The sequence below is a fragment of the Symsagittifera roscoffensis genome, chromosome 4 (genome assembly GCF_963678635.1).
Source record: "Symsagittifera roscoffensis chromosome 4, txSymRosc1.1, whole genome shotgun sequence".
Lineage (NCBI taxonomy): Eukaryota > Metazoa > Xenacoelomorpha > Acoela > Convolutidae > Symsagittifera > Symsagittifera roscoffensis.
The window spans coordinates 63,052,820-63,080,685 of record NC_087065.1 but is presented as its reverse complement, the minus strand read 5'-3'; the positions used below and the strand labels follow the sequence as shown (position 1 = coordinate 63,080,685).

At 39.0% G+C, this 27,866-nt stretch overlaps 1 protein-coding gene across 3 annotated transcripts; it reads right to left on the bottom strand.

Moving 5' to 3' along the window:
• Positions 1–37: 37 nt before the first annotated feature.
• Positions 38–27,866, bottom strand: LOC134843690 (solute carrier family 22 member 7-like). Of its 3 annotated transcripts, none has more exons than XM_063859915.1 (4): positions 27,820–27,866; positions 5,692–6,024; positions 1,511–2,388; positions 38–1,067 (listed from the first exon to the last, which is right to left on the bottom strand). In XM_063859915.1, exons 2-4 carry the CDS (start codon positions 5,945–5,947, stop codon positions 267–269), a joined length of 1,935 nt encoding a protein of 644 aa, XP_063715985.1. In that variant the 5' UTR covers positions 5,948–6,024; positions 27,820–27,866; the 3' UTR covers positions 38–266. The 3 variants fall into 3 exon arrangements, with proteins under 3 accessions (XP_063715985.1, XP_063715987.1, XP_063715984.1); XM_063859917.1 differs by lacking the exon at positions 27,820–27,866 and adding an exon at positions 8,384–8,796; XM_063859914.1 differs by lacking the exon at positions 27,820–27,866 and adding an exon at positions 6,861–7,433.

Below are 27,866 nucleotides of genomic sequence, written 5' to 3'. Positions count from 1 at the left end.
AGAAAACTAAATTTGAAAAGAAATAGATCGATGTCGCTTGTTACGATAAAAAATCAATTCATGAGAGTATAACAATATCGGTTTTCTTTATAGAAACTGACAAACAAGCGATGAAACAAAATCAGTTAGTTCATATGATACAAAAAATATCATACAAAATGACATTTTTCTTTACAAAACCCATATATCATCATAAGTCTCCCATTCCATATGTGAGTTTAGTGTTGTAGAAGGCTTGAAAAGCTCAGCAATTGGCCTTTTATGTTTCAAGCATTTGTTCCTTTATCATCGTTGCTAAATTTCCCCACAGGGACCTTAGCTAATCGAGCAGCCTCGTCTTCAATCTGAGTCACAGTCTCTGGAAGCTCTTTATTTTCAGTCACCGGCAAAAAGAAATTGCAGAAGGCGCCTGCGAGCGAGAGCACTCCGAAGATAGCGGGTGGCAAAGTCGGGTATGTGCTCGCGGTTTGAACGACTCCCGAGCAGAGAGATGAACCGATTCGGGCGATGGACGAGCAGCTTCCGAGACCGATGCTTCGGTGAGTTGTCGGCATGAACTCCGAGACGTGCACATATATCCCGTTGAACGCCATGTCCGATAGGAATGAGACTGCCAAGACGAGGACCAAAATTTGCGTCTGGTAGTTTTCTGGCCAGATTTTGAAGACCGGGATGAGTGACATGGACAACAGGCCAGTCATGATGAAGATAGCGACTAAGGGTTTGCGGCGCCCGAATGTGAACAAAAAAGCCCCGCAGCAAGGTGAGAGTGTTTCTATGACACCCACCAGGCAGTAAGCGAAGTAGGGATTCTTGGCTAAGGTGGGGGCATATATGTTGTACCCGTGATTGACGAAAGCTATTTGGAACCAGACTACTGTTGAGAGGAGGAACCGGCGTCTCATTTCGGGAGTCCGGATCAAGCCCATGTAGAGGGTCAATTTGGAGTTGGCACCCTTGGGCTCTGCGGCCTTTGAGGTCTCATAGAAGTTCTCAACTCTATCGTTGATAGACTTTTCGGTCACTTTGTTGCTTCTTCGGTTCCATTTTGCGGCCTTCATGAAAACCTGATGAAACAAAAAACAATGCTGATAAATAAAAAATTCTAGAGGTTGAGAGAGTTACTTATTCTCATTCTGCAGCTTCTTTTTACTGCTTGCTTATTGCCTTCTATTTCTTGTTTTATTTTACCATAAGAGAACAGCTTTAACAGCTGTCTAAACTGTACCAAAAAAGGCGTGCAAAAAATTGTACAATTTGGTGTGCGTTTGGTTATAAATGAAATTTTTGAGTTTTTATGGCTTCAAAAAAAAACTCAGAAGCCATTTGCTTTTTACTAAGGATCAGTTGTAAACTACTAAGGATAAACTGCAATTCTTATCTGAGGTAGAGTTTAATAAGAACACATCAAAAAGAAACGGTCAAATTTTGTAATTTTATCTCGACTGCTGCTGGGATTGGGTATTAGTAGCTCCCCTCGCTTGAGTAAACATAGCGGGTTAAATGGTACCTTGGTGGCTTGTTCTGTCTTGCCATTGATTGCCAGCCAGCGGGGGGACTCGGGCATGAGGGGGGTGAGACAGATGAGACAAAGGAAGGCGGGCACTGAGTAGACCAGCTGTTGCATCCTCCACTCTTTGATCCACATGGCGATCAGGGACACTGTGATGAACTGCAGTCCCCACGGAATGTGCACTATGTTGCCGATAGCCGCACGGCGTCTGGGAAGTGTGGTCTCCATGGCGATGACGTAGAGAATGGTAAAAATGCCAAACACCGCAGTTCCCTGTAAGAGTCTGATGGCTAAAAAGATAAAAACGTTTGGTGCTAGGGCCAGTGAAAAGTTGAGAGCAATAGCAATCGGAACCCCAAAATACAAAACCGTTTTGCGACCGAAACAGTCGGCCAAGTAGCCGAAGATCAGGACGCCGAAGAAACATCCGATAGTGAACGAGGAGTGAACAAGAGGCACTAAATACGATCCATAGCCGCACATCAAGTCAAACTCAGTAGTAACAGTCGTCTCAAAGTGGTCGTGCGAGTACACCATGTGGAAGCCCTCGGCTTCAGAGCAATCAACACGAGAGAACCCAGAGGGATGACTGTCATCTTGGACCTGGACGCCGCACTCCTGGATTCCGGCATCAATCGTGAAGTTGGAATCATTCACCGACTTGCAAGCGTAGCGCCAGCTGTTGCTGCTTCCAACCAGAAGAGGGTAGGCGTTGGTGTGAATGCCAGCTATGATTGTCATCAGCATGTTGACCCCTGCGATGAAAAATTGCCAAGGTCCCAGGCCGCCAACATCTTCTAAGATAGAGTGGATCTCGTCGTATTTCTCCGTAATAGGACAGTCAGGAGTTTCATCCGACTTTCCATGCTTGACATCTAAACAGTTGGAAAAAATCGAATGGATAGTAACAATTTAAAACCATATTGCAATGGCGGAAATATCCAGTTCTCGGAGCTTTGTTTTTGGACTAATAAAAAAACAATGACATGGGCTCTTAGAACAAAAAAATGGGGTTTGAGATAACTTTTACTTACCTACTTGAGTTTGATTGTTATCGGGCAAGAATGATAATAACAAGTTATTTTCAGCATTTATCACAGAAACAGAAAATCTGCTATCTGAAGAGTAGCGCGACATTGTTTGCAGTTGTTATTAATTCGAAGCATTCGCTATTTTAAACCAACTTCAATTGTAATTCTTGTTCTATTCTTCATGCTAATAAAAAGTTGTTTAAAATTTCGACCTAAATTCATGCTCCAAGTGTGAGTTTGAATATATGAATAAATAAAAAAGAAAGACTTATTATTTTATCACTTGTGAAAAGTGCGGGATATCTTTTTTGCATGTAACATTAAGTATAACAGTCAAACAAATTCAAAAAACCTGCTGCCAATAGTATTTTTGATTTAAGTCAACCAGAAATAAGATCCTTGATTTAAATCAACCAACGATAAAATCATAACGAGAATGGCCGGTTTGATATAGAACTAAGAAGAGTATCCGATCAGTGATGTTGTCGCCAAAAAAACATGATTTTCAAGTTTTTTTTTGCTTTTTTCATGCAAAAATAGCTGATAGCATGGAAAATGTCAAATGGGTTTTTCTCGATAACGAGAAAACCTAATGGGAATTTTTCATCGCAGCTCTCATTACTACTTGAAGGGTTTAAATATTGTTTATCATATAAGATCATCAGACTTTCATTGCTGGTAGCAGGGGCGGATCTAGGATTTTCTCGAGGGGGGGCAGATTTTCAAAAAAAGTTCGAAAATTTTGACGACCTTTTTTTTAGGTCAACCAAATTGATTTTTCGAGCTCTCCCAAAGCACTGTTTTGCCCCTATTTTGGCAGGCAAATTTTTGAAAAAAAAAACAGTCAAAAAAGCCGTTTTTGGGCACTTTTTGAAAAGCTTGACAAAAAAATCGCGTTTTTTTAGCGCGCGCTCCTCCTCAAAAAAGTTAGTATATATTGGCGCCAAAGGCGCCTTTAGAAAATTTTTAGGGTCGGTCGGCCAAAAAGGGATTTCTGAAAAAGTATCAAAGGGGGGACCTTTTGGGTCGGCAGGGGGTCGAATCCCTGAGGGGGGGGGGGGGGGGGCTCCGCCCCCCCTAAATCCGCCCCTGGCTGGTAGCAAAATATTGAAGATATGGGGGGTTAAAAGAAAAGACGAAGTTGTAGAAAGTAGTTGTCATGATTCCAAGAAAGCATTGTGCGCGAACGGAGCAGCTTCTTGAGATCACGAGAACTTTTTCCTAAACCTGGGTGTTTTTTCGGATCTACTTAACAATTACCCCCCCTTTAAGAAAGGGGGGATTTTTAAGTAGATTAAATTAACGCATTTTCGACCAATCAGATTGCAGCAAAATTAGAAGTCTCAATACAAAGCTCTAGCGCTAATTTACTGCTTTTATTAATAGGGGTGGCAATTCTTAAGTTACCAAAGGGAGGGCAATTGTTAAGTAGATCCATTTTTCGGGGCAGTACAACAGTGCCGAAGTACAACAGGAAAAAAAATTTAGTTCAACAGTGCCAAAAATAAAAATTTCGTTCAGCAGTGCCGAAAATATGAACAAATTTCAACATATTAAGTGCGGCAATCAAAAATTAAACGGCGAACGTTTACAAACTTAAGTGGCACTTAAAGATTTTGGGAGAGAACATTTGCAATTTAGACGTTTTAGCGCCAAAATAATTGGTTAATTTGTAGTTGCAGACATTTTAGCGCCGAAATTTGAGTGATTTATTTTTTTGATAATTAGCGTCAGTAATTTCTCGCTCTTTAGAAAATGCGTTTAAATTATTCTGAAAATTTCCCGCCTTTTTCGGCACTGTTGTACTTCGGCACTGTTGAACGCCCCCATTTTTTCCACTAGTCCCCCAAATCGTTGATAGTTTTATAGCACAATTGATATAATGATAATATTTTAAAAGGGATTAGATATTGCATCCAAACTAAAAAAAAACACATATAAGACAGATTATTAAGTTTATTAAGACAACACGGGTGAAGTCCCATTTGTACCAAGGTTCATTTGTACCAAAATGAAAAATTGGTCCCATTTGTACCAAAATTATTCAACTCGATTTCTGATCGGTCGAATTGTGAGCCAACGAATTATTACATTAATTTTCTAGTGCTCAAACAGAAGAAAACTAAACAGCAGAATAGTGACCACCGCAGTCACGCCAACGTGTTGCGAGCTTGCCAACAGGGGGTAGGACTCTATACAAAAATTAGAGCCGGTTATCATCCAAATCTGATTTTTTTTCTTTCGAATCTAGTGCTTTGTACTTAAACCAAGAGCTTAAAGTAGTCGGCTTCATAGTCTTAGGCCAATTGAATTTTTTTGGTAGTAAGGTACTACTATGATAGTCACTACTGTTGTAGTCACTATTGTTTATATATTGAAATTTGCTCGCTTTACTTTATTTTACGGTTTAACAACCATATAATTGGGTTGACTTATTTGTCATCAAAACCAAAAAAAACGTGAAATTTATTTGAAAATATACTGCGATATCTTTCTGAAAGGCGTAATCATAATTATTAAACGATTTGAAAGCTCTAGGTGTCTTATTCTCAAGGGACCTGGTTATTTTCAACGGACCACTCTAGCATAGTAGTACCAGTAGTAATGCGATTGATTTTTTATTTTGGTACAAATGGGACTGGTTTATCATTTTGGTACTTGTGAGTTTGTGAGAATACCCACCACAACACGATGTTGAGTTTTCTGAATTTTACCAGAAAAGATATATTTTTTGGAAATTGAGCGAACGATGTCTCCTCCAGAATCTTTCAAAAACGTTTTTCTTGGCTGAGCGAACAATCTCCTCTCGTAAAACTTTTTTTTGAAAAATGCAGCTTAATACATTAAGGTCAACTTGCAACAGGTTTGTGAGTTATGCAGTTTTTAATATTTGTTTGCCCGTTTTTTTTGATTTTTCAGTTGCGTCCGATAGGCTTTTTTGGTTTGCCTATACGGACATCGAGACGTTTAAGTAAACATAACTACTCTTCAAGCAATAGAATACAGTAAGGTTGGAACCATGCCATAAAGCAGACCAGTCGCTTAGCATATTCGTATCGACATATTAACAAATCGAAGCTTCAGATAAACAAATTTCAAACTGGCGCACGCGATATTTCTGGAGCAAATTTCACCGAAAATCTCTACCTGCGGGGTATGTGATCTTTTCCTTGTCATCGGACTGGAGAGCTGCATCGTCCCCCCAACATTGCGAGGAGTGACTGTATGTCTCTACCTGTGGTTGGGAGCCCTCCGACGCCCCACTCGCAGTAGTGCCCTGATGCTCCGAGAAGTCTTCCTCCGGTTTGATCAGAAGTTGTTCACTCGCTTGGTTTGAATTGGCCTGATCAAGTGGCAAAGTGCATGTCGAAGTGTTGATTGAAGCATCGTACGGGGTTTCCATTTAATGATATCGAGATATTTATTTTAGTCACTTGTGAATCAAATCTCGAAATGCAGCTGGGAGAATTAAAAATCTACCTAAAATAGGAAAAAACACATGAACAATTGTTGAAAGGGGCAAAAATTGAATGTTAAAAGGGGCTAAAATTGAATGTAAAAATTCGGCATCAAGGAACAAATTGTTTATTTAGAGGCGTTGGCTACCAATGCTCAGTAATTTTGGGAAGTGTGGCCAAACAAAACGGACTTTTGTTCTAAAACTGCGCTCTTCACTGCCTGAAGATGACCACTTATCGCTTGGGGTTCTTAGCATAAAAAATGCTCTGTTTCTTAACAATTGGTACAAGTAAGATGATAGAGAGATCTTTGTAGAAATCAATTGTGAGAGGGAGGGCCCCGCATAGCACTGACTCGAAACAAATAACACAGCAATTGAATCTATCAATAAAATCCGCTCGGCTGTTTCCTAGACTCTTCTCATAACTATATAACCTGTCTAATTTGTGCAAACTCATTTGATGCTTTCAATTGACTCGCCGAAACATTAAAGTGAAAAATGTGGAGGCAATGCATCTTAGGGACCCTGTTAGTTTCTTGGGACCAATCTATCACAATTGTAACCAAAAATCAGATGCCAGTTAAAAGATGCCAAGTTTAAAGTATCGCCCTATTGAAATCTTCACGAGGAGCTAGACAAATAAGACGTCGGGGCATAACGACGCGAAGACGTTAAGAAGGCTAAATGAATTTGCATATCTCTGATTGGCTATATATTTCTCCTAAACGAGGCACTCAAGAATTGAAACTTAAGCGGCTAAATTAATTGCGCCGTTTCAGATAGTTCTAAACAGGCTTTATACAAGTACCAATGGAAAATAATTGTCGTCTTATTTGACAGGTTTGCATTTACTTACCTTCCGAATCTTTCTTGACGGAAATATAAACTGCTGAATGTATTCTCTATTAAAGTAGAATGGTTTTCTAGATATTTTGTTTTTAAATTGTTGAGTCACCCGTTAAAAAATGATTGACTAAGACAACAACCAAAGCAAAGTAAAACAGTATGAAACTCAAGTGAGAGTATTTATTTAAGAGATCAAGCTTTTTTGTTCTGCATCTATATCTTTTGTATTATAAATTACGTAAGTTGCTTAGTCTTTGCTTTATTATGAGTTCTTTATTTTGGCGAATTAATTTTTGATATTCTTTTTTCAATCAGGTTTGAACAATGTCGATAGTGCGAACACTAGAATCTAGAAAAATTGGGAAAACATCTGAAAAACCATATGATAAGTTTAAGCATCCATAAATGGTGGTAATTTGTGATCAGATCCGAAGGGCAGTTCAGGTAAGTTTGTATGATTGTAGATTACTATGTTGTTTCGGATATTTGCACAATCGGATATATGCACTAGCACCGTCAAACCACAACTTGTCTCATATTTTGTTCATAAAGAAAACTGCTTTTTTCATCTTTTTACATATGTAAATAAATATAAACATCTTTTCTATTTTGTAATGTTGAAAAAAACTGGTCTGGCGTGATCAGATTTAACATGAAAAAATATCAAACGATCAATCTTAATTTTTGTTAGCATAATAAAGATATGAAGTTGTCTAGTTACTTCGCTCGCGTCGAAAAGACGCACATAAAGGAGGTAAAAAAATTGAGAGTGGATGATCCAGAAAGAAGAAAATTGTTTCAGGTTTGATCGTTATCAGCCAAAACCACTCAATTAACTCCAGTTTTCTCGGATTTCGGAGGCGAAAAAATTTTGCGTTTTAATTCTACAACTCCGAAAAAATCTCTACAAAATACCCCATATAGCATCAAATTTCATAATAGCAGAAAATTTTTTATGAAGCAGTAGAATGCCGCCCGGTTTTAAATTGACCTACCCTGTGCAATTAACAAAAAAATATATGTTTGTAAGTTGGGCTGCTTGAAATCGTGCAAAAAAGTCTGCGGCATGGAATCTGGACCTACTTAAAGAAAAATGTTCTTTTTTAATATCTGGCATATGGATTGATAATTCTGGAAGTATTTTTAAAAAATCTTTTAATGAATCTGAAACATTTGCTTTTCAGACTTGTCTGCTCTTCAGTTTAGAGCTGTTTGGTCCATTCGTCCATTTATCAAATTTTGCTCATCTCGCATTTTTTGTATCTCGTATTTTTTTTTCTAATACAGGATCATGAGACTCAATCGTACCAAATCAACCGTTTTGCATGTTATGATTATACAATTTTATCATAATTTCATAATTTGATTTCATAATTTGATTACATAATTTTATCGTGACTAAAGACTAAATTAATGCAACTCACCGAAGGAGTAATATCATCATAATAGACATAATAGTTTGCGTAATAAGTGAATTAATTATGCAAGATGTTATGTAAGCTATTACACATTTAATAGCTCTCGAATAATCACCTTTGTGTCGGCGGCAGATATGTAGAGATCCGATAATGAATAACGAGACGAAGTACAAGCTAAACAAAAAAGCAAAGTTGACGAACCAGTCGCAAGTTAAACAAATTGTATTGAAGTATTTTTTGCAACTACTACTACATACTCTTACAAATGTTCATGTTTGCACCAAAAAAGGTGTACTTTCACACAAGCAAATTTAGTTAAAAAAAAGACTACGAAAGGAACATACGCGCAATTTCAATTTTCAACAAAAACAAATAATTTTCTTATTCAAATTAATCAATGGTTGTCACTAAAGCAAAGAATTGATAACGTGTTTTTTTTTCTGCAAACACGATCACTTTTTGTTTCTGCCATGAAGACTTTTTTGTGTACAGCGAATTAAGTAGCACATAAAAATAATTTGTATGAAGCAGCTGCTGATGCAAGGAATCAAAGCATTTATCAACAAAAAATGAAGCCAGTTGTATAGAAATTTGTTTGGTTTTGTGGCGCACTAGGTAATCTGTTTTTTTGCCGGTTCATATATTAACTGGTTTCTACTTCTGGTTGATACACCACCGAGAGAAACCATCAATAAGTATGCTCGAAAAACAAAACAAAATATATATCACCGAAACAATAAGAAACCATGAACAAGACTGCTCGTATCAGGGCGAAGCCCTGAATGTTCCGACTGCCTTTTAAGGTTTATGGAGCAGCAGTAATAACATAAAAAATAAAATGAAATAAAATAAAATGAAAATTTTTTTTCTCTAAAATTTGAATTTTTTATGAAAATCATCCCCCCACACGCCATAAAAAGTACAAAAAGATAGATTTCGTTCCTTGTAACAAATCAATTATGGCAAATAAACTTCGTTCAAACAATTTGGAACGATTTTTAAGACGAATTAAATCTCCTCTTACGCGTTAATAGCGCGAAATATATGTGCGTTAATTGTCCCAAATTGGTCAAAATGGCAATCTTTAAACCCTCCTAACTTTACGAAAAATGATCACAGGTAAAATATCTTTTCAAATTTAAGCTCAGGACAACAATGGCTTTCGAACGATTAAAAAAATTCCGTCAAAAATGGCTAGTTAAAAAGTCGAAATTTGTCTGAAGAAAAAAAAACCCACCCCGAGCACAAATATTCCGTTACTTTCGTATCGAAAGTCGGAACAATAAGTTAGGTCCGATAAAAAAACGCTTTCTAATCACTGCGATGCAATTGTACGCTCACTATTGATATACAACTTAAAGAAATACTTGGTATCAAGACTCTTTTACCTTTTGCTCTCAAAAAACACTGAAACTGGTCGATTTTTTTGCGACTCGATTGAAATATGATTGTTCTGATGCGGGATGGGCGTTCTAGAATTGTATTCTTTCTGAAGATGAGGTGTTGTCTTCAGACAACATAGTTTATACTAATGGAGTCTGAATATGCCAAAACACAGTTGAGTGGCTTTGTTTTAGATCAATTGAAGTGGAAGAAATGCCTGAAAAGGTGGCGTTATGCTGTTGAAAATTCCTGCCAATTTACAGGGGCTCCTTGTTCTGATGAAACCGGCGTAATCTGAAAAAAAATTTCTCTGCTTTTCTTCTTCAGTTTTTGTTTCTATTAACTTTCACTTTCAAAACTGAAGTATGCATGCTCAGTAAAAAATAATGTCTCTTGTGTATTATGTAAAAGGTTTTTTTGAATAAAGCTACAGTTATATTAAACAATTTTTTAAATTAAACACATCCATTCAGCTTCATGAATAGAAGGAGCAATCGTAAGCGAACTACAATACCTTAGTATGGGGGTCACGAATCTATTCTTTTTGTATTTTTTTTAGGAAAATCAGCTCATGCAGAGAACAACACTTTCAACCTAAACTGAGTCATTGCCAATAATCAAAATCATCATTGAGCAATCAGTTGTTTTTCCCAATGTTGGGAAAGTTTTAAGTTCCTGAGGTTCCGCGATATTAGGAGAAACAATTGATTGATCTATGAAAATTTTGCTCATAGGCATTGACTCAATTTTGAGTCCAGATTTCGTCATGTGCATGAGTTGATTGCTCGAAGTACGAAGAGAGATAATTAGGCATACTCCAACAATTCCCAACTAAGCTAAAAAGTATTAACTGTCTAATTTTGAAAGGAACAAGAATAGCCAGTTTTCCAGTTTTTGTGCAAGTATCACAGAAAATTCCGACCACACTCATTTTTGCAAAAAAAAATGGCTACAATTTTTTCAACATATAAAGTGAGTTTAATTTTTTTTTCACTTTTTTATGCTCATGGGGGATTAAAAACTTGCTGGGAGAAAACGATGAATGGTTTTTAAGGTAAAGTGATAAAACTTCAGCAAGCTCAAAATAATCACAAAGAATGAGGAATTACCATTACTCTAAATCTGTCTAAAAACTTCAAATTGGTTTTTCTCGACGCTGCAAGAATTATTTCAAAATTTTTAATATCGATCTAACAGGACTGAAAGAAAGGGAATGCTTATGATATTTGACATAGAACTCGACTGCAGCTGACGTTTTTTGGTACCCGGGTTTAAATATAAAAAGAAAAAACTTTAAAAACAAAAAAAACGCCCGAAAAAAATTCTCTAACTAAAGAATTTCTTCTTTGAGAAGTGTATATGTATGTTTCAGTCAGTTTTTGTCAACCCATTCGCGTATAATGCTCGTTGGGATAATTCCACGATTCAGTATGATGTTGAGATAATGATCTGTCCCTATAGCAAGAAGTGATGCGTGGCTGTTTTTCGTTTTCTGGTGTTTGGCGGTTTTAATTTTCATTTATGATTTTGTTCCTGATTGATATTATTTAGTTGTACTAATTTTGCTTTGAGCTAGAGCATTCTTTGCAGACAAATGATCGATTGCTTTTGTGGTTTGGCATTGACTGACAATATGGCGAGCAACAAGTTGAGTTGTCATGAAAGGTTTTTTTATTTCTTGAAACTTGGGCTCTGATTTACGAATGATAAATAAATGTCTACTAACTAACTTCTGTTGGAGTTCTTAGCAAAAACTTTTTTTAGTTGTGGTTATTGTTGTTATCTATTCATCCCGCTTTGAGTAATGGCTGACCTTGGAGGTCACTGAGGAAGTTTTTGATAGAATAAAGCTTTATTGGACTTCGATTTTTATGTTGTTTTCATTCTAGTGCTTGAAGTGGGAGTTCACGACTTCAACAAAAAATCCAATCTGTCGCAATCGTATTATTTTGGCGTTTGTTCAAATTGATTTAATTGACCCTGAAAAATGGTTTGAGTTTGTTGAAAACCTAATTATGATGACTCATGGCATATAGCTGTTAACAGGGGCGGATAAAAGATTTTCTCGTGGGAGCGAGGCGGATTTTTGTCGGACCTTTTACGACGTTTTTTGAAAGATTTTGACCAAAAAATTGCTTTTTCGGGCATGTTCCCCCTCAACGTAAAAAAATCTTGTCGCCAAAGGCGCCTTTAGAAAAGTTAAGAGTCGGTCAGCCAAAATGAATGTTGCACTTCCTCTAAATCCACCTCTGGCTGTTAATGAATTCGAAATTTGCGTCGGCTCACAAAACGGCAGAAAAATTTGTTGTAAATTATAAAGATAACTGATAAACAAGAGAGTGAATGTTTTGAAGTAGTAACTTTATATTTGGGAGCTAGAAAAAATAAAGCTGTAAATAGGTCCTCAAATCCTTTTTTCAGCGACGTAAACTTGATAGCCAAATATACTACTTTGCTCAGGAAACGTTTGTACAGATTTGATGAGTTAGTGGTTGGCATAATGTGCGGATGAAACAATTTGAAAGTTAAACGATTGGGGGATTACGTCTCAAATGGCATAATTCCCAAATGCCATAAAACTTTACTATTTCCCAAATAAGCATAAATTTCAAAAAAAAATCCAAATGGCATAAAATTTGTAAATTTCCTAAATGGCATAAACAGTAACTTTTGAAATGAATTATAAGAATTACTTAGATAACTTTATTGTTACTTTTTTTACATGCATTGACTTTATTTCCCGTACTCATATTCACACTGCATGATTAAAAGATTTGCGTTCGGCGGAAAATCAACCGCCTTTCTTTTACTGGGGGTTGAATCTCTCCTTAAATCCAAGCTCGAAGACGCAGGCATATAATGCGAGGGCATGTGATGTTGGATGAGTCCACAGGGTATACATTTCAATATTTGAAGTGAGTCTAGAGCCACATTTAGTTTCAGTGCAAAGTCAATTTTTTTGGTAGTAGCTTCTATTTTTTTTATAAAAGTATATAAAAGTCATAATACAAATATCAGCCCCGTCCCTTATTAAAATAATCTGTTTGGCTCATTTAAAAAATTGATACTAGTTTGAATTAAATGTTGTGTGATTAGTGAACAAATTGAGGCGTGAAAACTGTCTGGAAAGAGTTAACTTTTTCACGCCTCAAATTTTTGCACCTTTTTTGAATTTGGTTATGCAATTTGGAAAATAATTTGTTTTTATGCCATTTGGTAATTATGCCATATGGGAAGTTACCGATTGGAGTAGCTCATAGCTTTTGACTGAAGTTTTGCAGTTCAACGTGAAAAAAAAACATTTCTCGCTGCTTTCCGTTTTAAATCTTCCCTCATAGGAAAAAACCAGTTTAATTTGTTAGAAATGCACTTGTCCGCAGTGAAATTGGTCGCTTCTCTTTTTAGTAAGCTACTCTAGATTTTCATGTGATTTAATTAGCATTTTACATTTATCGGATAATTACAAAAAATAATAAGGATAGCCTTTTGCTGCACCAGTAGCACAGAATATTCCGACCAGTCTCTTTTTCAATTTTTCGTTTCAAATTAATGCGTCGTATTTTCTGCGTGGTGTGATGAGAAAATTATACGAACGCGTAGAATTTATTTGACTTAGAAATAATCGACAACAAATGTCTTTGACAAATGCATTACAAACATAGAAATGAAAAAATTATCACATGACTTTTTCTAAACTTCTAATTTGATTTGCAGAATAATTTTTGTGTTTGTTTTTAAACTTTTCATGTTGGATACCAAAAAAACCAAATGAAACTTACCCAAAGACAAAATTTTTCCGTAGTCGGAACAGTTGAATTAAGTCAGTTGGGAATTTAATAGCCCACGTTATTTTGAAACCGGGTACTCGACTTTTTCCCGTGAATAAATTTGTTCACAGAATGATTTTTGGTAAAATTGATGTTCATCTCCAAGTTTGTGTTTTTATCAACCAATAGATATATCTAGTGCATATGGAACTTGGTTACTCTGTTGGCTGCAAGTAATCCAACTCAGATTTGTTTAAGTTTCGTTTTTTCACTTTTTCTATTTATTCGGCTTAAAAGATTGCGGTTTATATTGAATCGGCTCAGTGGCCTTAATTCATCATTTGATGAGCAAAAACATTTCTTATGCGTTTGTGTTGGTTGAAGGCAACGAAAACATGTTTTTTATTGAACGGGTGTTTGTTGAAGTATTGTTTATTAGCCCCTAAGCCTGCCCACTGCAATGTCATCCAGGGGATAGGGTTGTGTCATCCACTGCGCTGTAGCAGTTCCCAAATTGAGGAGGTGGATGACATTGGGAACTCCGACCGGGATCGAAGTGGGATTTGAACCTACGACCCTCGTGTTGAGAGCCGTGCTCTTAAGTTCAATTCGGCCACATTCACTCTCTAACTCGGCCACGAACTCTTCTCACTCGGCCAAGGCCGCTGATCCCTCAAGCATTATCGGTTTAGTTATCTCTTAGTAAATTTTCATCCGATGCTAATTCACATTCGACTGGTTTGGAATGTTTTTTTTTTTCAAAATAAATTTTGTTCACCACGCACCAATACAAATATATGAAACTTTTGTAAGATATATGTTTTTTTGCCATTTTATTTGACTGCGCTGCTTATTTTCTTCCGGCTAGTTTGCCGTGCTAAGGTTCTGTTGGATCGCAAATGGCGCGAAGCTCCGTTTCCCTCTGTGTTTAAATTCTACAACGGAATTTCACATCCGAGCGAATTTCAATCAAAGCATCTTAATTTTTATTGAGATTTCTTCTAATGGGAATTTTTCTAAATCTTCAAAATAGGTTCTCTTAAAAAACAGAACTCAAAAAGAAAATCTGGTCTTTTTTGAAAAACTTAATCACCTAAAAATTAATATAACAAAAAACATCGAAGAGGTTTTTTTTTCTTCAAAAATTCAGATAATTATCTCAAACGCATCCATTATTTTTTCATATCAGACCATATGGTAATTATGCCATATGGGAAGTTACCGATTGGAGTAGCTCATAGCTTTTGACTGAAGTTTTGCAGTTCAACGTGAAAAAAAAACATTTCTCGCTGCTTTCCGTTTTAAATCTTCCCTCATAGGAAAAAACCAGTTTAATTTGTTAGAAATGCACTTGTCCGCAGTGAAATTGGTCGCTTCTCTTTTTAGTAAGCTACTCTAGATTTTCATGTGATTTAATTAGCATTTTACATTTATCGGATAATTACAAAAAATAATAAGGATAGCCTTTTGCTGCACCAGTAGCACAGAATATTCCGACCAGTCTCTTTTTCAATTTTTCGTTTCAAATTAATGCGTCGTATTTTCTGCGTGGTGTGATGAGAAAATTATACGAACGCGTAGAATTTATTTGACTTAGAAATAATCGACAACAAATGTCTTTGACAAATGCATTACAAACATAGAAATGAAAAAATTATCACATGACTTTTTCTAAACTTCTAATTTGATTTGCAGAATAATTTTTGTGTTTGTTTTTAAACTTTTCATGTTGGATACCAAAAAAACCAAATGAAACTTACCCAAAGACAAAATTTTTCCGTAGTCGGAACAGTTGAATTAAGTCAGTTGGGAATTTAATAGCCCACGTTATTTTGAAACCGGGTACTCGACTTTTTCCCGTGAATAAATTTGTTCACAGAATGATTTTTGGTAAAATTGATGTTCATCTCCAAGTTTGTGTTTTTATCAACCAATAGATATATCTAGTGCATATGGAACTTGGTTACTCTGTTGGCTGCAAGTAATCCAACTCAGATTTGTTTAAGTTTCGTTTTTTCACTTTTTCTATTTATTCGGCTTAAAAGATTGCGGTTTATATTGAATCGGCTCAGTGGCCTTAATTCATCATTTGATGAGCAAAAACATTTCTTATGCGTTTGTGTTGGTTGAAGGCAACGAAAACATGTTTTTTATTGAACGGGTGTTTGTTGAAGTATTGTTTATTAGCCCCTAAGCCTGCCCACTGCAATGTCATCCAGGGGATAGGGTTGTGTCATCCACTGCGCTGTAGCAGTTCCCAAATTGAGGAGGTGGATGACATTGGGAACTCCGACCGGGATCGAAGTGGGATTTGAACCTACGACCCTCGTGTTGAGAGCCGTGCTCTTAAGTTCAATTCGGCCACATTCACTCTCTAACTCGGCCACGAACTCTTCTCACTCGGCCAAGGCCGCTGATCCCTCAAGCATTATCGGTTTAGTTATCTCTTAGTAAATTTTCATCCGATGCTAATTCACATTCGACTGGTTTGGAATGTTTTTTTTTTTCAAAATAAATTTTGTTCACCACGCACCAATACAAATATATGAAACTTTTGTAAGATATATGTTTTTTTGCCATTTTATTTGACTGCGCTGCTTATTTTCTTCCGGCTAGTTTGCCGTGCTAAGGTTCTGTTGGATCGCAAATGGCGCGAAGCTCCGTTTCCCTCTGTGTTTAAATTCTACAACGGAATTTCACATCCGAGCGAATTTCAATCAAAGCATCTTAATTTTTATTGAGATTTCTTCTAATGGGAATTTTTCTAAATCTTCAAAATAGGTTCTCTTAAAAAACAGAACTCAAAAAGAAAATCTGGTCTTTTTTGAAAAACTTAATCACCTAAAAATTAATATAACAAAAAACATCGAAGAGGTTTTTTTTTCTTCAAAAATTCAGATAATTATCTCAAACGCATCCATTATTTTTTCATATCAGACCAGAAAAATTTAATCTGTGGAACACAAACGAACTTGTCTAACTCAATTCAAGGTTTGAATAAAATTGTAAGTTAAATTGTTCAGTGAAGAAAAGAAACTTATAATCTGAAATTCAGTTGATCTTTTTTCCAATCAGCATTTTTGTCTCAATCATCTTCTGTTTAAGTAACTACAACTCGTTCTCATCCATACCGACGAATTCTGACTAAGAGAATTGAATGAAATGATAGGGATTTCTTTGGTATTTCGGTGTAATCGAGCGTTGTTATTGTCCAAAATCTCTACGGATCCTAGCCGATTCAGAGCAGTTAAAATGCCTAATTGCTTCTTTGCGTCGTCAGGTTCAGGTTGCAAATTTTTAGATATCTGTTTTCTCAAAGTAAAATCTTCTATCGAATTCGAATAATCCCTGCGTTACGTTTTCGCAAGATGCCCCACAAATTTTTCGAGATAATTAGCACCGCTTCCTCAAAATTTGAACAACATTTTCAAGTACTTTCTATCAAACATGAGATTTAAAAATGTTTTACTTATCTCGCTAATCTGTAGTGCAACTAATAATGATGACTTGGACAAGTAATTTAGAGATGAACAACAACTATATTAGTTTTCTTCAGATTTTCTTGAAGAACAACAGATAGTTCCAATGCAGTTTTCATTAGGTTTTCCACTGCAAGCAGCTAGTCAAACTGGGGGTTTGAAATTGCCCTATTTTTTTCAAATAATTGAATGGAAAACGGTTCCGAAAAGAATTACTAGCTGTTGTGATTGATGCACGTCTTTGTATGTTTACTATTGAAGAAGATCGACTGAAGTTCAACACTTTTCGTTTCTGCGCAGATAGCACGAAAGTACTTGCATGGATCAATGCAACGGAAAAACAAGAAACATATTGTACCAACAGAATTAATGAAATATTATCAATATCGAACGCCCAACAATGGCACGTAAACCAAGTAAGGGAGATCCAGCCAATCACGGTACGGTGAATTCCCATAGATTCCAATATTCATAGGTTCCAAAATAAAAAATCAGTCGCATAAGTTCCAAAATTTATCTTCTTGAATTCTGATTGGTTGAAATTTGAGCCAACGAATTTATGGATTGCTTGTTTACTGTTCAACCAGCATAAACTCAAGCTGCAGAATCGTGATCGCCGCAGCCGCGCCAACGTGTTGCGAGCTTGCCACCAAAGGGTAGGACTCTATACAAAATTTAGAGCCGGTTATCGCCGCACAGCGGCGCCGCGCGCCCACCGACGACCTTAAACCGAGACTCGTCTAATTTAGTCTTTTGACCAATTGAAAAGATTTGGAACTTATGCGACTGTTTTTTATTTTGGAACCTATGGGACTGATTTTTTATTTTGGAACCTATGAATACGCACCCACGGTACAAAATATTTTTCGCTACAGAATCTGGAACAGCTTTGGTTGCAATCACCAGAAGTTTTACTTTAATCGGAAAAAGAATTGCCTCAACTATAGCTTTAAGATTTCACACAGGTCAACTCAACTAAACTCAGACTGACACAACCTCTTTACGAGTGGGCTATTGAACTCTACGTATCCACTCTACAATGAGAAGATAAATTTCTACTGCTACGAAAATGGACGCAGTCAATAAAGTTTTGAGGTATTCTGACTGACTTCGTCTAACCAGTTTAACCACTCGTATGATATAACTCATCGAAATCCTCTGACACAAACGGAAACAGCCTGTAATCCTTTAAGACCGAGAGCAAGCTAAAACTCTACCTTACGAGCAATCTCATTGCACTAGCTTCCGGGACACCATTAAACGACTTACTACGGATAAAGCACTTGACAACAAAGACGCTTTAGCTACCTACTCATCATTCATAGGTTGGTCTCTTTAGCTACCTACTCATCATTCATCCTGATATCGGCTGCGAAATTCAATTTCCAGATGCAATTACGCAACCCTATTATACTGCACGCAAATAAACCATCAACTACACTGATGATTAAACATGCTCGTTATAAAACGCACCTCGGTGCTGAATTTATACGGACTTACTTTGAATAAAGCCCCAAAACATCGGGAATCAAAAACGCGTTGAGCTAAATTTGTCACCACAGTTTGTTGTGCCGCCACTTTCAAGGTAAAGGATTAATTCCTTATACGGCTGGTCTGCCCTCTCAGCGGTTCCACGACCCGGAAAAGAAGCCATTACCATTTAAAAGTGTTGGACTTGATTTCATCCGTCTAATCAACATCGCGCAGAAAGAAACTACAGACAAAAGCTATTGCTGTCTTTTAACTTTTCTGACAACGCGTGCTAATACACTTGGGAACCACAGACAATCTCTCAACTAAAAATTGTTTAGCAGAAATTTGAAGGTTTATGGCTCTACGTTGAGCAGCGCAACTAATTTTTTCGCGTAATGCAACTTAATTTGTAGCTTCTCGCAAGCAAACTGAGAGCCAGCCCCTTAATGTCGATCATGTCGAAATATCAACTACGCTTCAGTTTAATTCAATTAAATGGCAGCTAAAACCCCCTGTCTGCTCCTCATTTCGGCGGGGTGCAGGAGGGAGTCGACTCCATAATTACACGAGTCTCTTATGAACTTGGGACATGACAGATTGATCTGGTTTCAACTCAGTAGTGGAGTGTAAAGTCCCAATTAATTCGAGACCACCGACTGCCCGAAACCTCTTTTTGCTCGGAAGGCCATTCATATACGCTCCTGCGACTAATTTCTATTCAGAACCAAGCGCAAACGAGTTGAGCAACAAATCATGGAAACTACTCGAAAGATCGACTAGGCAGCTTTTGGAAATGTCTACTCAAAGAGTACGCTCCATCCTTGGTCAAACGAACCAAGTGAAACTAACCAGAAAGATTTTTAGAACTTGAACCTGAAAAGGTTATTTAGATTTCACTATCAACTGTACAACCAAGGCCTTACCCCCTTTGGTCCTCAAAACTAAGTCCCTCTCCGAGTCAATTCATGACATGAATAATCGATCAAGCGATTTAAATAAAAGAGAGGTAAAGATGTATAAACATTACTTCGATTAAGACCAATATTGCTCACAACTTTGGTTGATGTAATAATTGACTTATGACAAGTTAACGAAGACAATTTAAGACATTTTGGAATTTTCGAACAAAGAGCCTTAGATATTTGATTACTTTCAGAGATGCACGCGCAATGAATTACATTGGCTTTGTGAACGACAAATGTCTCCCATATTTCACCAAATGTGACTATGATCAGCCTTACATTATGTATCTGTTCCCAGAAATTTATAACAATATTTCACCTATTGCTGGTGGTCAAATTCAAATGGTATTCGCCTGGGTTTTGACAAAGACCTGGTAACTTTGACAAAATCCTTTGTATGCCTAGAGCGACAGTTTTTGGCTCTCGGGATGACTTTTAGGGAACAAACAGGAAAAATGACTTTTTTGTATAAACAATTATAACAAATGCAACTTTTCATGTCATGTAGCAGAAATCGTAGCTTTTTGAAAAAAAAAACAATACAAAAAATTGAAGAAAAAAAAACAAAAAACCATGTCTTTTACGTTTAAAACATTTGTTTTCGTATAATTGAATGAAAACTTTATAAACCCCCACCCTACCACTCCAACGCTTTTCAAGTTTTCTCTTTAAAATTTTGCTTAAGTGTTATTGTGGCTAACACATGGCGTTACGATGTAAGGTATGAGGAAAAAATCTGTTCACAATTGCTGGTTTGTTCACCATGCCAAGTTTCATTGAATTAGGACAACGCTAAAAATTTTTTTTAAATTGTAAGTTGGGGGTGGGAGTGGAAAAAAGCTGACACTGTTAGCTTTTTGGGACCTGTTACCTGATTTCAAATTTTGTTTGCAAATAGGGATTCTCTAGAAATTTCCGTCGTACAGCTATGATAGGTAGGTCTAAAAACTGACCAGGTCCCAATGGAGTGCGGTTTGTATTTAGACAACCGCGTATTCATACTCGTCAGTAAGCAGACAATTACCATATTAACCAATCAGAATCGAGATGAGAAAGCAAATTTACGAAAAAAAAATTATTATTTATTCATTTCTTCCTTGGCTCGATTCTGATTGGTTATTACAGTTTTGTCTAATTACTGACGAGTCTGAAAACGCGGTTGTCTAAATACTGCTACGTAACTGGTCCCACTGGCAAAATATATCTGCCCTGGTCGAGGTCCGCGACTAATTTTTAGACTTAGTCTATCGCGGAAATGTAAATTCGACCGCCGCGACTAGTTTTTCGACCATGCCGCGACTAATTTTTCGACCGTTGCGACTAATTTTTTTACCATGCCGCGACTAATTTTTTGGCCGGCGCGATTAATTTTTTTGATTTGCTGCGGCTAATTTTCGACCGCCGCGATTAATTTTTTTACCACGCCGCGGCTAATTTTTCGACCCCCGCGATTAATTTTTTTTACCACGCCGCGACTAATTTTTCGACCGCCGCGATTACTTTTTTTACCATGCCGGGGCAAATTTTTCGACACCCGCGACTAATTTTTTTACCATGCCGCGGCTAAATTTTCGACCCCCGCGACTAATTTTTTGACTACGCCGCGACTAATTTTTCGACCCCCGCGACTAATTTTTCGACCGCCCCGTATAATTTCTCGACCATGCCGCGACTAATTTTTTGACCACGCCGCGACTAATTTTTCGACCGCCGCGACTAATTTTTCGACCATGCCGCGACTAATTTTTCGACCGCCGCGACTAATTTTTCGACCATGCCGCGACTAATTTTTCGACCGCCACGACTAATTTTTTGACCGCCGCGACTAACTTTTCAATCATGACTGCCGCGACAAATTTTTCGACCGCCGCGACTAATTTTTTGACCGCCGCGATTAATTTTTTTTACCACGCCGCGGCTAATTTTTTGACCCCCGCGACTAATTTATTTACCACGCCGCGACTAAATTTTCGACCGCCGCGATTAATTTTTTTACCATGCTGGGGCTAATTTTTTGACCACGCCGTGACTAATTTTTTGACCGCCGCGACTAACTTTTCGACCATGCCGCGACTAATTTTTCGACCGCCACGACTAATTTTTTGACCGCAGCGACTAACTTTTCAATCATGACTGCCGCGACAAATTTTTCGACCGCCGCGACTATTTCTTGACCGCCGCGGCTAACTTTTTTTACCACGCCGCGGCTAATTTTTCGACCCCCGCGACTAATTTATTTACCACGCCGCGACTAATTTTTCGACCGCCGCGATTAATTTTTTTACCATGCCGGGGCTAATTTTTTGACCACGCCGCGACTAATTTTTTGACCGCCATGACTAACTTTTTGACCGCCGCGACTATTTTTTCGACCATGCCGCGACTAATTTTTCGACCGCCACGACTAATTTTTCGACCGCCGCGACTAACTTTTCAATCATGACTGCCGCGACAAATTTTTCGACCGCCGCGACTAATTTTTCGACCATGCCGCGACTATTTTTCGACCGCCACGCCTAATTTTTTGACCGCCGCGACTAACTTTTCAATCATGACTGCCGCGACAAATTTTTTGACCGCCGCGATTAATTTTTTTTACCATGCCGCTGCAAATTTTTCGACCGCCGCGATTTATTTTTTTTAGCATGCTGCGGCTAATTTTTCGACCCCCGCCACTAATTTTTTTACCACGCCGCGACTAATTTTTCGACCGCCGCGATTAATTTTTTTACCATGCCGGGGCAAATTTTTCGACACCCGCGACTAATTTTTTTACCATGCCGCGGCTAATTTTTCGACCCCCGCGACTAATTTTTTGACTACGCCGCGACTAATTTTTCGACCCCCGCGACTAATTTTTTTACCATGCCGCGGCTAATTTTTCGACCTTCGCGACTAATTTTTTGACTACGCCGCGACTAATTTTTCGACCCCCGCGACTAATTTTTCGACCGCCCCGTCTAATTTCTCGACCATGCCGCGACTAATTTTTTGACCACGCCGCGACTAATTTTTCGACCGCCGCGACTAATTTTTCGACCATGCCGCGACTAATTTTTCGACCGCCACGACTAATTTTTTGACCGCCGCGACTAATTTTTTGATCATGACTGCCGCGACAAATTTTTCGACCGCCGCGACTAATTTTTTGACCACCGCGATTATTTTTTTTTACCACGCCGCGACTAATTTTTCGACCGCCGCGACTAATTTTTCGACCATGCCGCGACTAATTTTTCGACCGCCGCGTCTAATTTTTTGACCATGCCGCGACTAATTTTTCGAACGCCACGACTAGTTTTTTGACCACCGCGACTAACTTTTCAATCATGACTGCCGCGACAAATTTTTCGACCGCCGCGACTAATTTTTTGACCGCCGCGATTAATTTTTTTTACCATGCCGCGGCTAATTTTTCGACCGCCGCGATTAATTCTTTTACCACGCTGCGACTAATTTTTCGACCGACGCGATTAATTTTTTTTACCATGCCGCGGCTAATTTTTCGACCGACGCGATTAATTCTTTTACCACGCCGCGACTAATTTTTCGACCGACGCGATTAATTTTTTTACCATGCCGGGGCTAATTTTTCGACCGACGCGATTAATTCTTTTACCACGCCGCGACTAATTTTTCGACCGACGCAATTAATTCTTTTACCACGCCGCGACTAATTTTTCGACCGACGCGATTAATTCTTTTACCACGCCGCGACTAATTTTTCGACCGACGCGATTAATTCTTTTACCACGCCGCGACTAATTTTTCGACCGACGCGATTAATTTTTTTTACCATGCCGCGGCTAATTTTTCGACCGCCGCGATTAATTCTTTTACCATGCCGGGGCTAATTTTTTGATCACGCCGCGACTAATTTTTCGACCGACGCGATTAATTTTTTTTACCATGCCGCGGCTAATTTTTCGACCGCCGCGATTAATTCTTTTACCACGCCGCGACTAATTTTTCGACCGACGCGATTAATTTTTTTTACCATGCCGCGGCTAATTTTTCGACCGACGCGATTAATTCTTTTACCACGCCGCGACTAATTTTTCGACCGCCACGACTAACTTTTTGACCGCCGCGACTAATTTTTCGACCATGCCGCGACTAATTTTTCGACCGCCACGACTAATTTTTCGACCGCCGCGACTAACTTTTCAATCATGACTGCCGCGACAAATTTTTCGACCACCGCGACTAATTTTTCGACCATGCCGCGACTAATTTTTCGACCGCCACGCCTAATTTTTTGACCGCAGCGACTAACTTTTCAATCATGACTGCCGCGACAAATTTTTTGACCGCCGCGATTAATTTTTTTTACCATGCCGCGGCTAATTTTTCGACCGCCGCGATTAATTTTTTTTAGCATGCTGCGGCTAATTTTTCGACCCCCGCGACTAATTTTTTTACCACGCCGCGACTAATTTTTCGACCGCCGCGATTAATTTTTTTACCATGCCGGGGCAAATTTTTCGACACCCGCGACTAATTTTTTTACCATGCCGCGGCTAATTTTTCGAACCCCGCGACTAATTTTTTGACTACGCCGCGACTAATTTTTCGACCCCCGCGACTAATTTTTTTACCATGCCGCGGCTAATTTTTCGACCTCCGCGACTAATTTTTTGACTACGCCGCGACTAATTTTTCGACCCCCGCGACTAATTTTTTGACCGCCCCGTCTAATTTCTCGACCATGCCGCGACTAATTTTTTGACCACGCCGCGACTAATTTTTCGACCGCCGCGACTAATTTTTCGACCATGCCGCGACTAATTTTTCGACCGCCACGACTAATTTTTCGATCATGACTGCCGCGACAAATTTTTCGACCGCCGCGACTAATTTTTTGACCACCGCGATTATTTTTTTTTACCACGCCGCGACTAATTTTTCGACCGCCGCGACTAATTTTTCGACCATGCCGCGACTAATTTTTCGACCGCCGCGTCTAATTTTTCGACCATGCCGCGACTAATTTTTCGACCGCCACGACTAGTTTTTTGACCGCCGCGACTAACTTTTCAATCATGACTGCCGCGACAAATTTTTCGACCGCCGCGACTAATTTTTTGACCGCCGCGATTAATTTTTTTTACCATGCCGCGGCTAATTTTTCGACCGCCGCGATTAATTCTTTTACCACGCCGCGACTAATTTTTCGACCGAAGCGATTAATTTTTTTTACCATGCCGCGGCTAATTTTTCGACCGACGCGATTAATTCTTTTACCACGCCGCGACTAATTTTTCGACCGACGCGATTAATTTTTTTACCATGCCGGGGCTAATTTGTCGACCGACGCGATTAATTCTTTTACCACGCCGCGACTAATTTTTCGACCGACGCAATTAATTCTTTTACCACGCCGCGACTAATTTTTCGACCGACGCGATTAATTCTTTTACCACGCCGCGACTAATTTTTCGACCGACGCGATTAATTCTTTTACCACGCCGCGACTAATTTTTCGACCGACGCGATTAATTTTTTTTACAATGCCGCGGCTAATTTTTCGACCGCCGCGATTAATTCTTTTACCATGCCGGGGCTAATTTTTTGATCACGCCGCGACTAATTTTTTGACCGACGCGATTAATTTTTTTTACCATGCCGCGGCTAATTTTTCGACCGCCGCGATTAATTCTTTTACCACGCCGCGACTAATTTTTCGACCGACGCGATTAATTTTTTTTACCATGCCGCGGCTAATTTTTCGACCGACGCGATTAATTCTTTTACCACGCCGCGACTAATTTTTCGACCGACGCGATTAATTTTTTTACCATGCCGGGGCTAATTTTTCGACCGACGCGATTAATTCTTTTACCACGCCGCGACTAATTTTTTGACCGACGCGATTAATTCTTTTACCACGCCGCGACTAATTTTTCGACCGACGCGATTAATTCTTTTACCACGCCGCGACTAATTTTTCGACCGACGCGATTAATTTTTTTTACCATGCCGCGGCTAATTTTTCGACCGACGCGATTAATTTTTTTACCACGCCGCGACTAATTTTTCGACCGACGCGATTAATTTTTTTACCATGCCGGGGCTAATTTTTCGACCGACGCGATTAATTCTTTTACCACGCCGCGACTAATTTTTCGACCGACGCAATTAATTCTTTTACCACGCCGCGACTAATTTTTCGACCGACGCGATTAATTTTTTTACCACGCCGCGACTAATTTTTCGACCGACGCGATTAATTCTTTTACCACGCCGCGACTAATTTTTCGACCGACGCGATTAATTTTTTTTACCATGCCGCGGCTAATTTTTCGACCGCCGCGATTAATTCTTTTACCATGCCGGGGCTAATTTTTTGATCACGCCGCGACTAATTTTTCGACCGACGCGATTAATTTTTTTTACCATGCCGCGGCTAATTTTTCGACCGCCGCGATTAATTCTTTTACCACGCCGCGACTAATTTTTCGACCGACGCGATTAATTTTTTTTACCATGCCGCGGCTAATTTTTCGACCGACGCGATTAATTCTTTTACCACGCCGCGACTAATTTTTCGACCGACGCGATTAATTTTTTTACCATGCCGGGGCTAATTTTTCGACCGACGCGATTAATTCTTTTACCACGCCGCGACTAATTTTTCGACCGACGCGATTAATTCTTTTACCACGCCGCGACTAATTTTTCGACCGACGCGATTAATTCTTTTACCACGCCGCGACTAATTTTTCGACCGACGCGATTAATTCTTTTACCACGCCGCGACTAATTTTTCGACCGACGCGATTAATTTTTTTTACCATGCCGCGGCTAATTTTTCGACCGCCGCGATTAATTCTTTTACCATGCCGGGGCTAATTTTTTGATCACGCCGCGACTAATTTTTCGACCGACGCGATTAATTTTTTTACCATGCCGGGGCTAATTTTTCGACCGACGCGATTAATTCTTTTACCACGCCGCGACTAATTTTTCGACCGACGCGATTAATTCTTTTACCACGCCGCGACTAATTTTTCGACCGACGCGATTAATTCTTTTACCATGCCGGGGCTAATTTTTTGATCACGCCGCGACTAATTTTTCGACCGACGCGATTAATTTTTTTACCATGCCGGGGCTAATTTTTCGACCGACGCGATTAATTCTTTTACCACGCCGCGACTAATTTTTCGACCGACGCGATTAATTCTTTTACCATGCCGGGGCTAATTTTTCGACCGCCGCGATTAATTCTTTTACCATGCCGCGACTAATTTTTCGACCGACGCGATTAATTCTTTTACCACGCCGCGACTAATATTTCGACCGACGCGATTAATTCTTTTACCATGCCGGGGCTAATTTTTTGATCACGCCGCGACTAATTTTTCGACCGACGCGATTAATTTTTTTTACCATGCCGGGGCTAATTTTTCGACCGACGCGATTAATTCTTTTACCACGCCGCGACTAATTTTTCGACCGACGCGATTAATTCTTTTACCACGCCGCGACTAATTTTTCGACCGACGCGATTAATTCTTTTACCATGCCGGGGCTAATTTTTTGATCACGCCGCGACTAATTTTTCGACCGACGCGATTAATTTTTTTACCATGCCGGGGCTAATTTTTCGACCGACGCGATTAATTCTTTTACCACGCCGCGACTAATTTTTCGACCGACGCGATTAATTCTTTTACCATGCCGGGGCTAATTTTTCGACCGCCGCGATTAATTCTTTTACCATGCCGCGACTAATTTTTCGACCGACGCGATTAATTCTTTTACCACGCCGCGACTAATATTTCGACCGACGCGATTAATTCTTTTACCATGCCGGGGCTAATTTTTTGATCACGCCGCGACTAATTTTTCGACCGACGCGATTAATTTTTTTACCATGCCGGGGCTAATTTTTCGACCGACGCGATTAATTCTTTTACCACGCCGCGACTAATTTTTCGACCGACGCGATTAATTCTTTTACCACGCCGCGACTAATTTTTCGACCGCCGCGATTAATTCTTTTACCATGCCGGGGCTAATTTTTTGATCACGCCGCGACTAATTTTTCGACCGACGCGATTAATTTTTTTACCATGCCGGGGCTAATTTTTTGATCACGCCGCGACTAATTTTTTGACCGCCGCGACTAAATTTTCGACCAGTCGCGGTTAAATTACCTTCGGTCGCGGACTCATTGCCTCGGTCCGCAAAGTCTGGAAATACCAAATTTTGGTCGCGGTGGTCTGAAAATATTCATTTTTGGTCGCGGCAGTCTGGAAATACCAAAATTTGGGCGCGACCGTCATAAAAGCACAACCTCGACCCCGGGTGGATTTAAGAGGCCTAACGAGGGTGCATAACGAGGTGCATTTTTAGACCTGCAAAATTTAACAGCAGACGACGGAAATTTCTAGAGACTCCTTATCTATCACCATTTTATGACGAAATCAACTTTGTATCAAACCTGCATGCCATTACTGAAATAGCTAAGATTGTTCAAACCTGATTTTAGAATTTGGGGTGCGGTCAAAACGGCGAAGAGGAACGAA

Coding starts and splice junctions, on each gene's coding strand:
- LOC134843690 (XM_063859915.1), bottom strand. CDS start 5,947: ATGGAAACCCCGTACGATGCTTCAATCAACACTTCGACATGCACTTTG. Junction 2,389..5,691: donor AAAGATCACATACCCCGCAG/GTAGAGATTTTC, acceptor CCAACTGTTTAG/ATGTCAAGCATGGAAAGTCG. Junction 1,068..1,510: donor AGACAGAACAAGCCACCAAG/GTACCATTTAAC, acceptor TTGTTTCATCAG/GTTTTCATGAAGGCCGCAAA.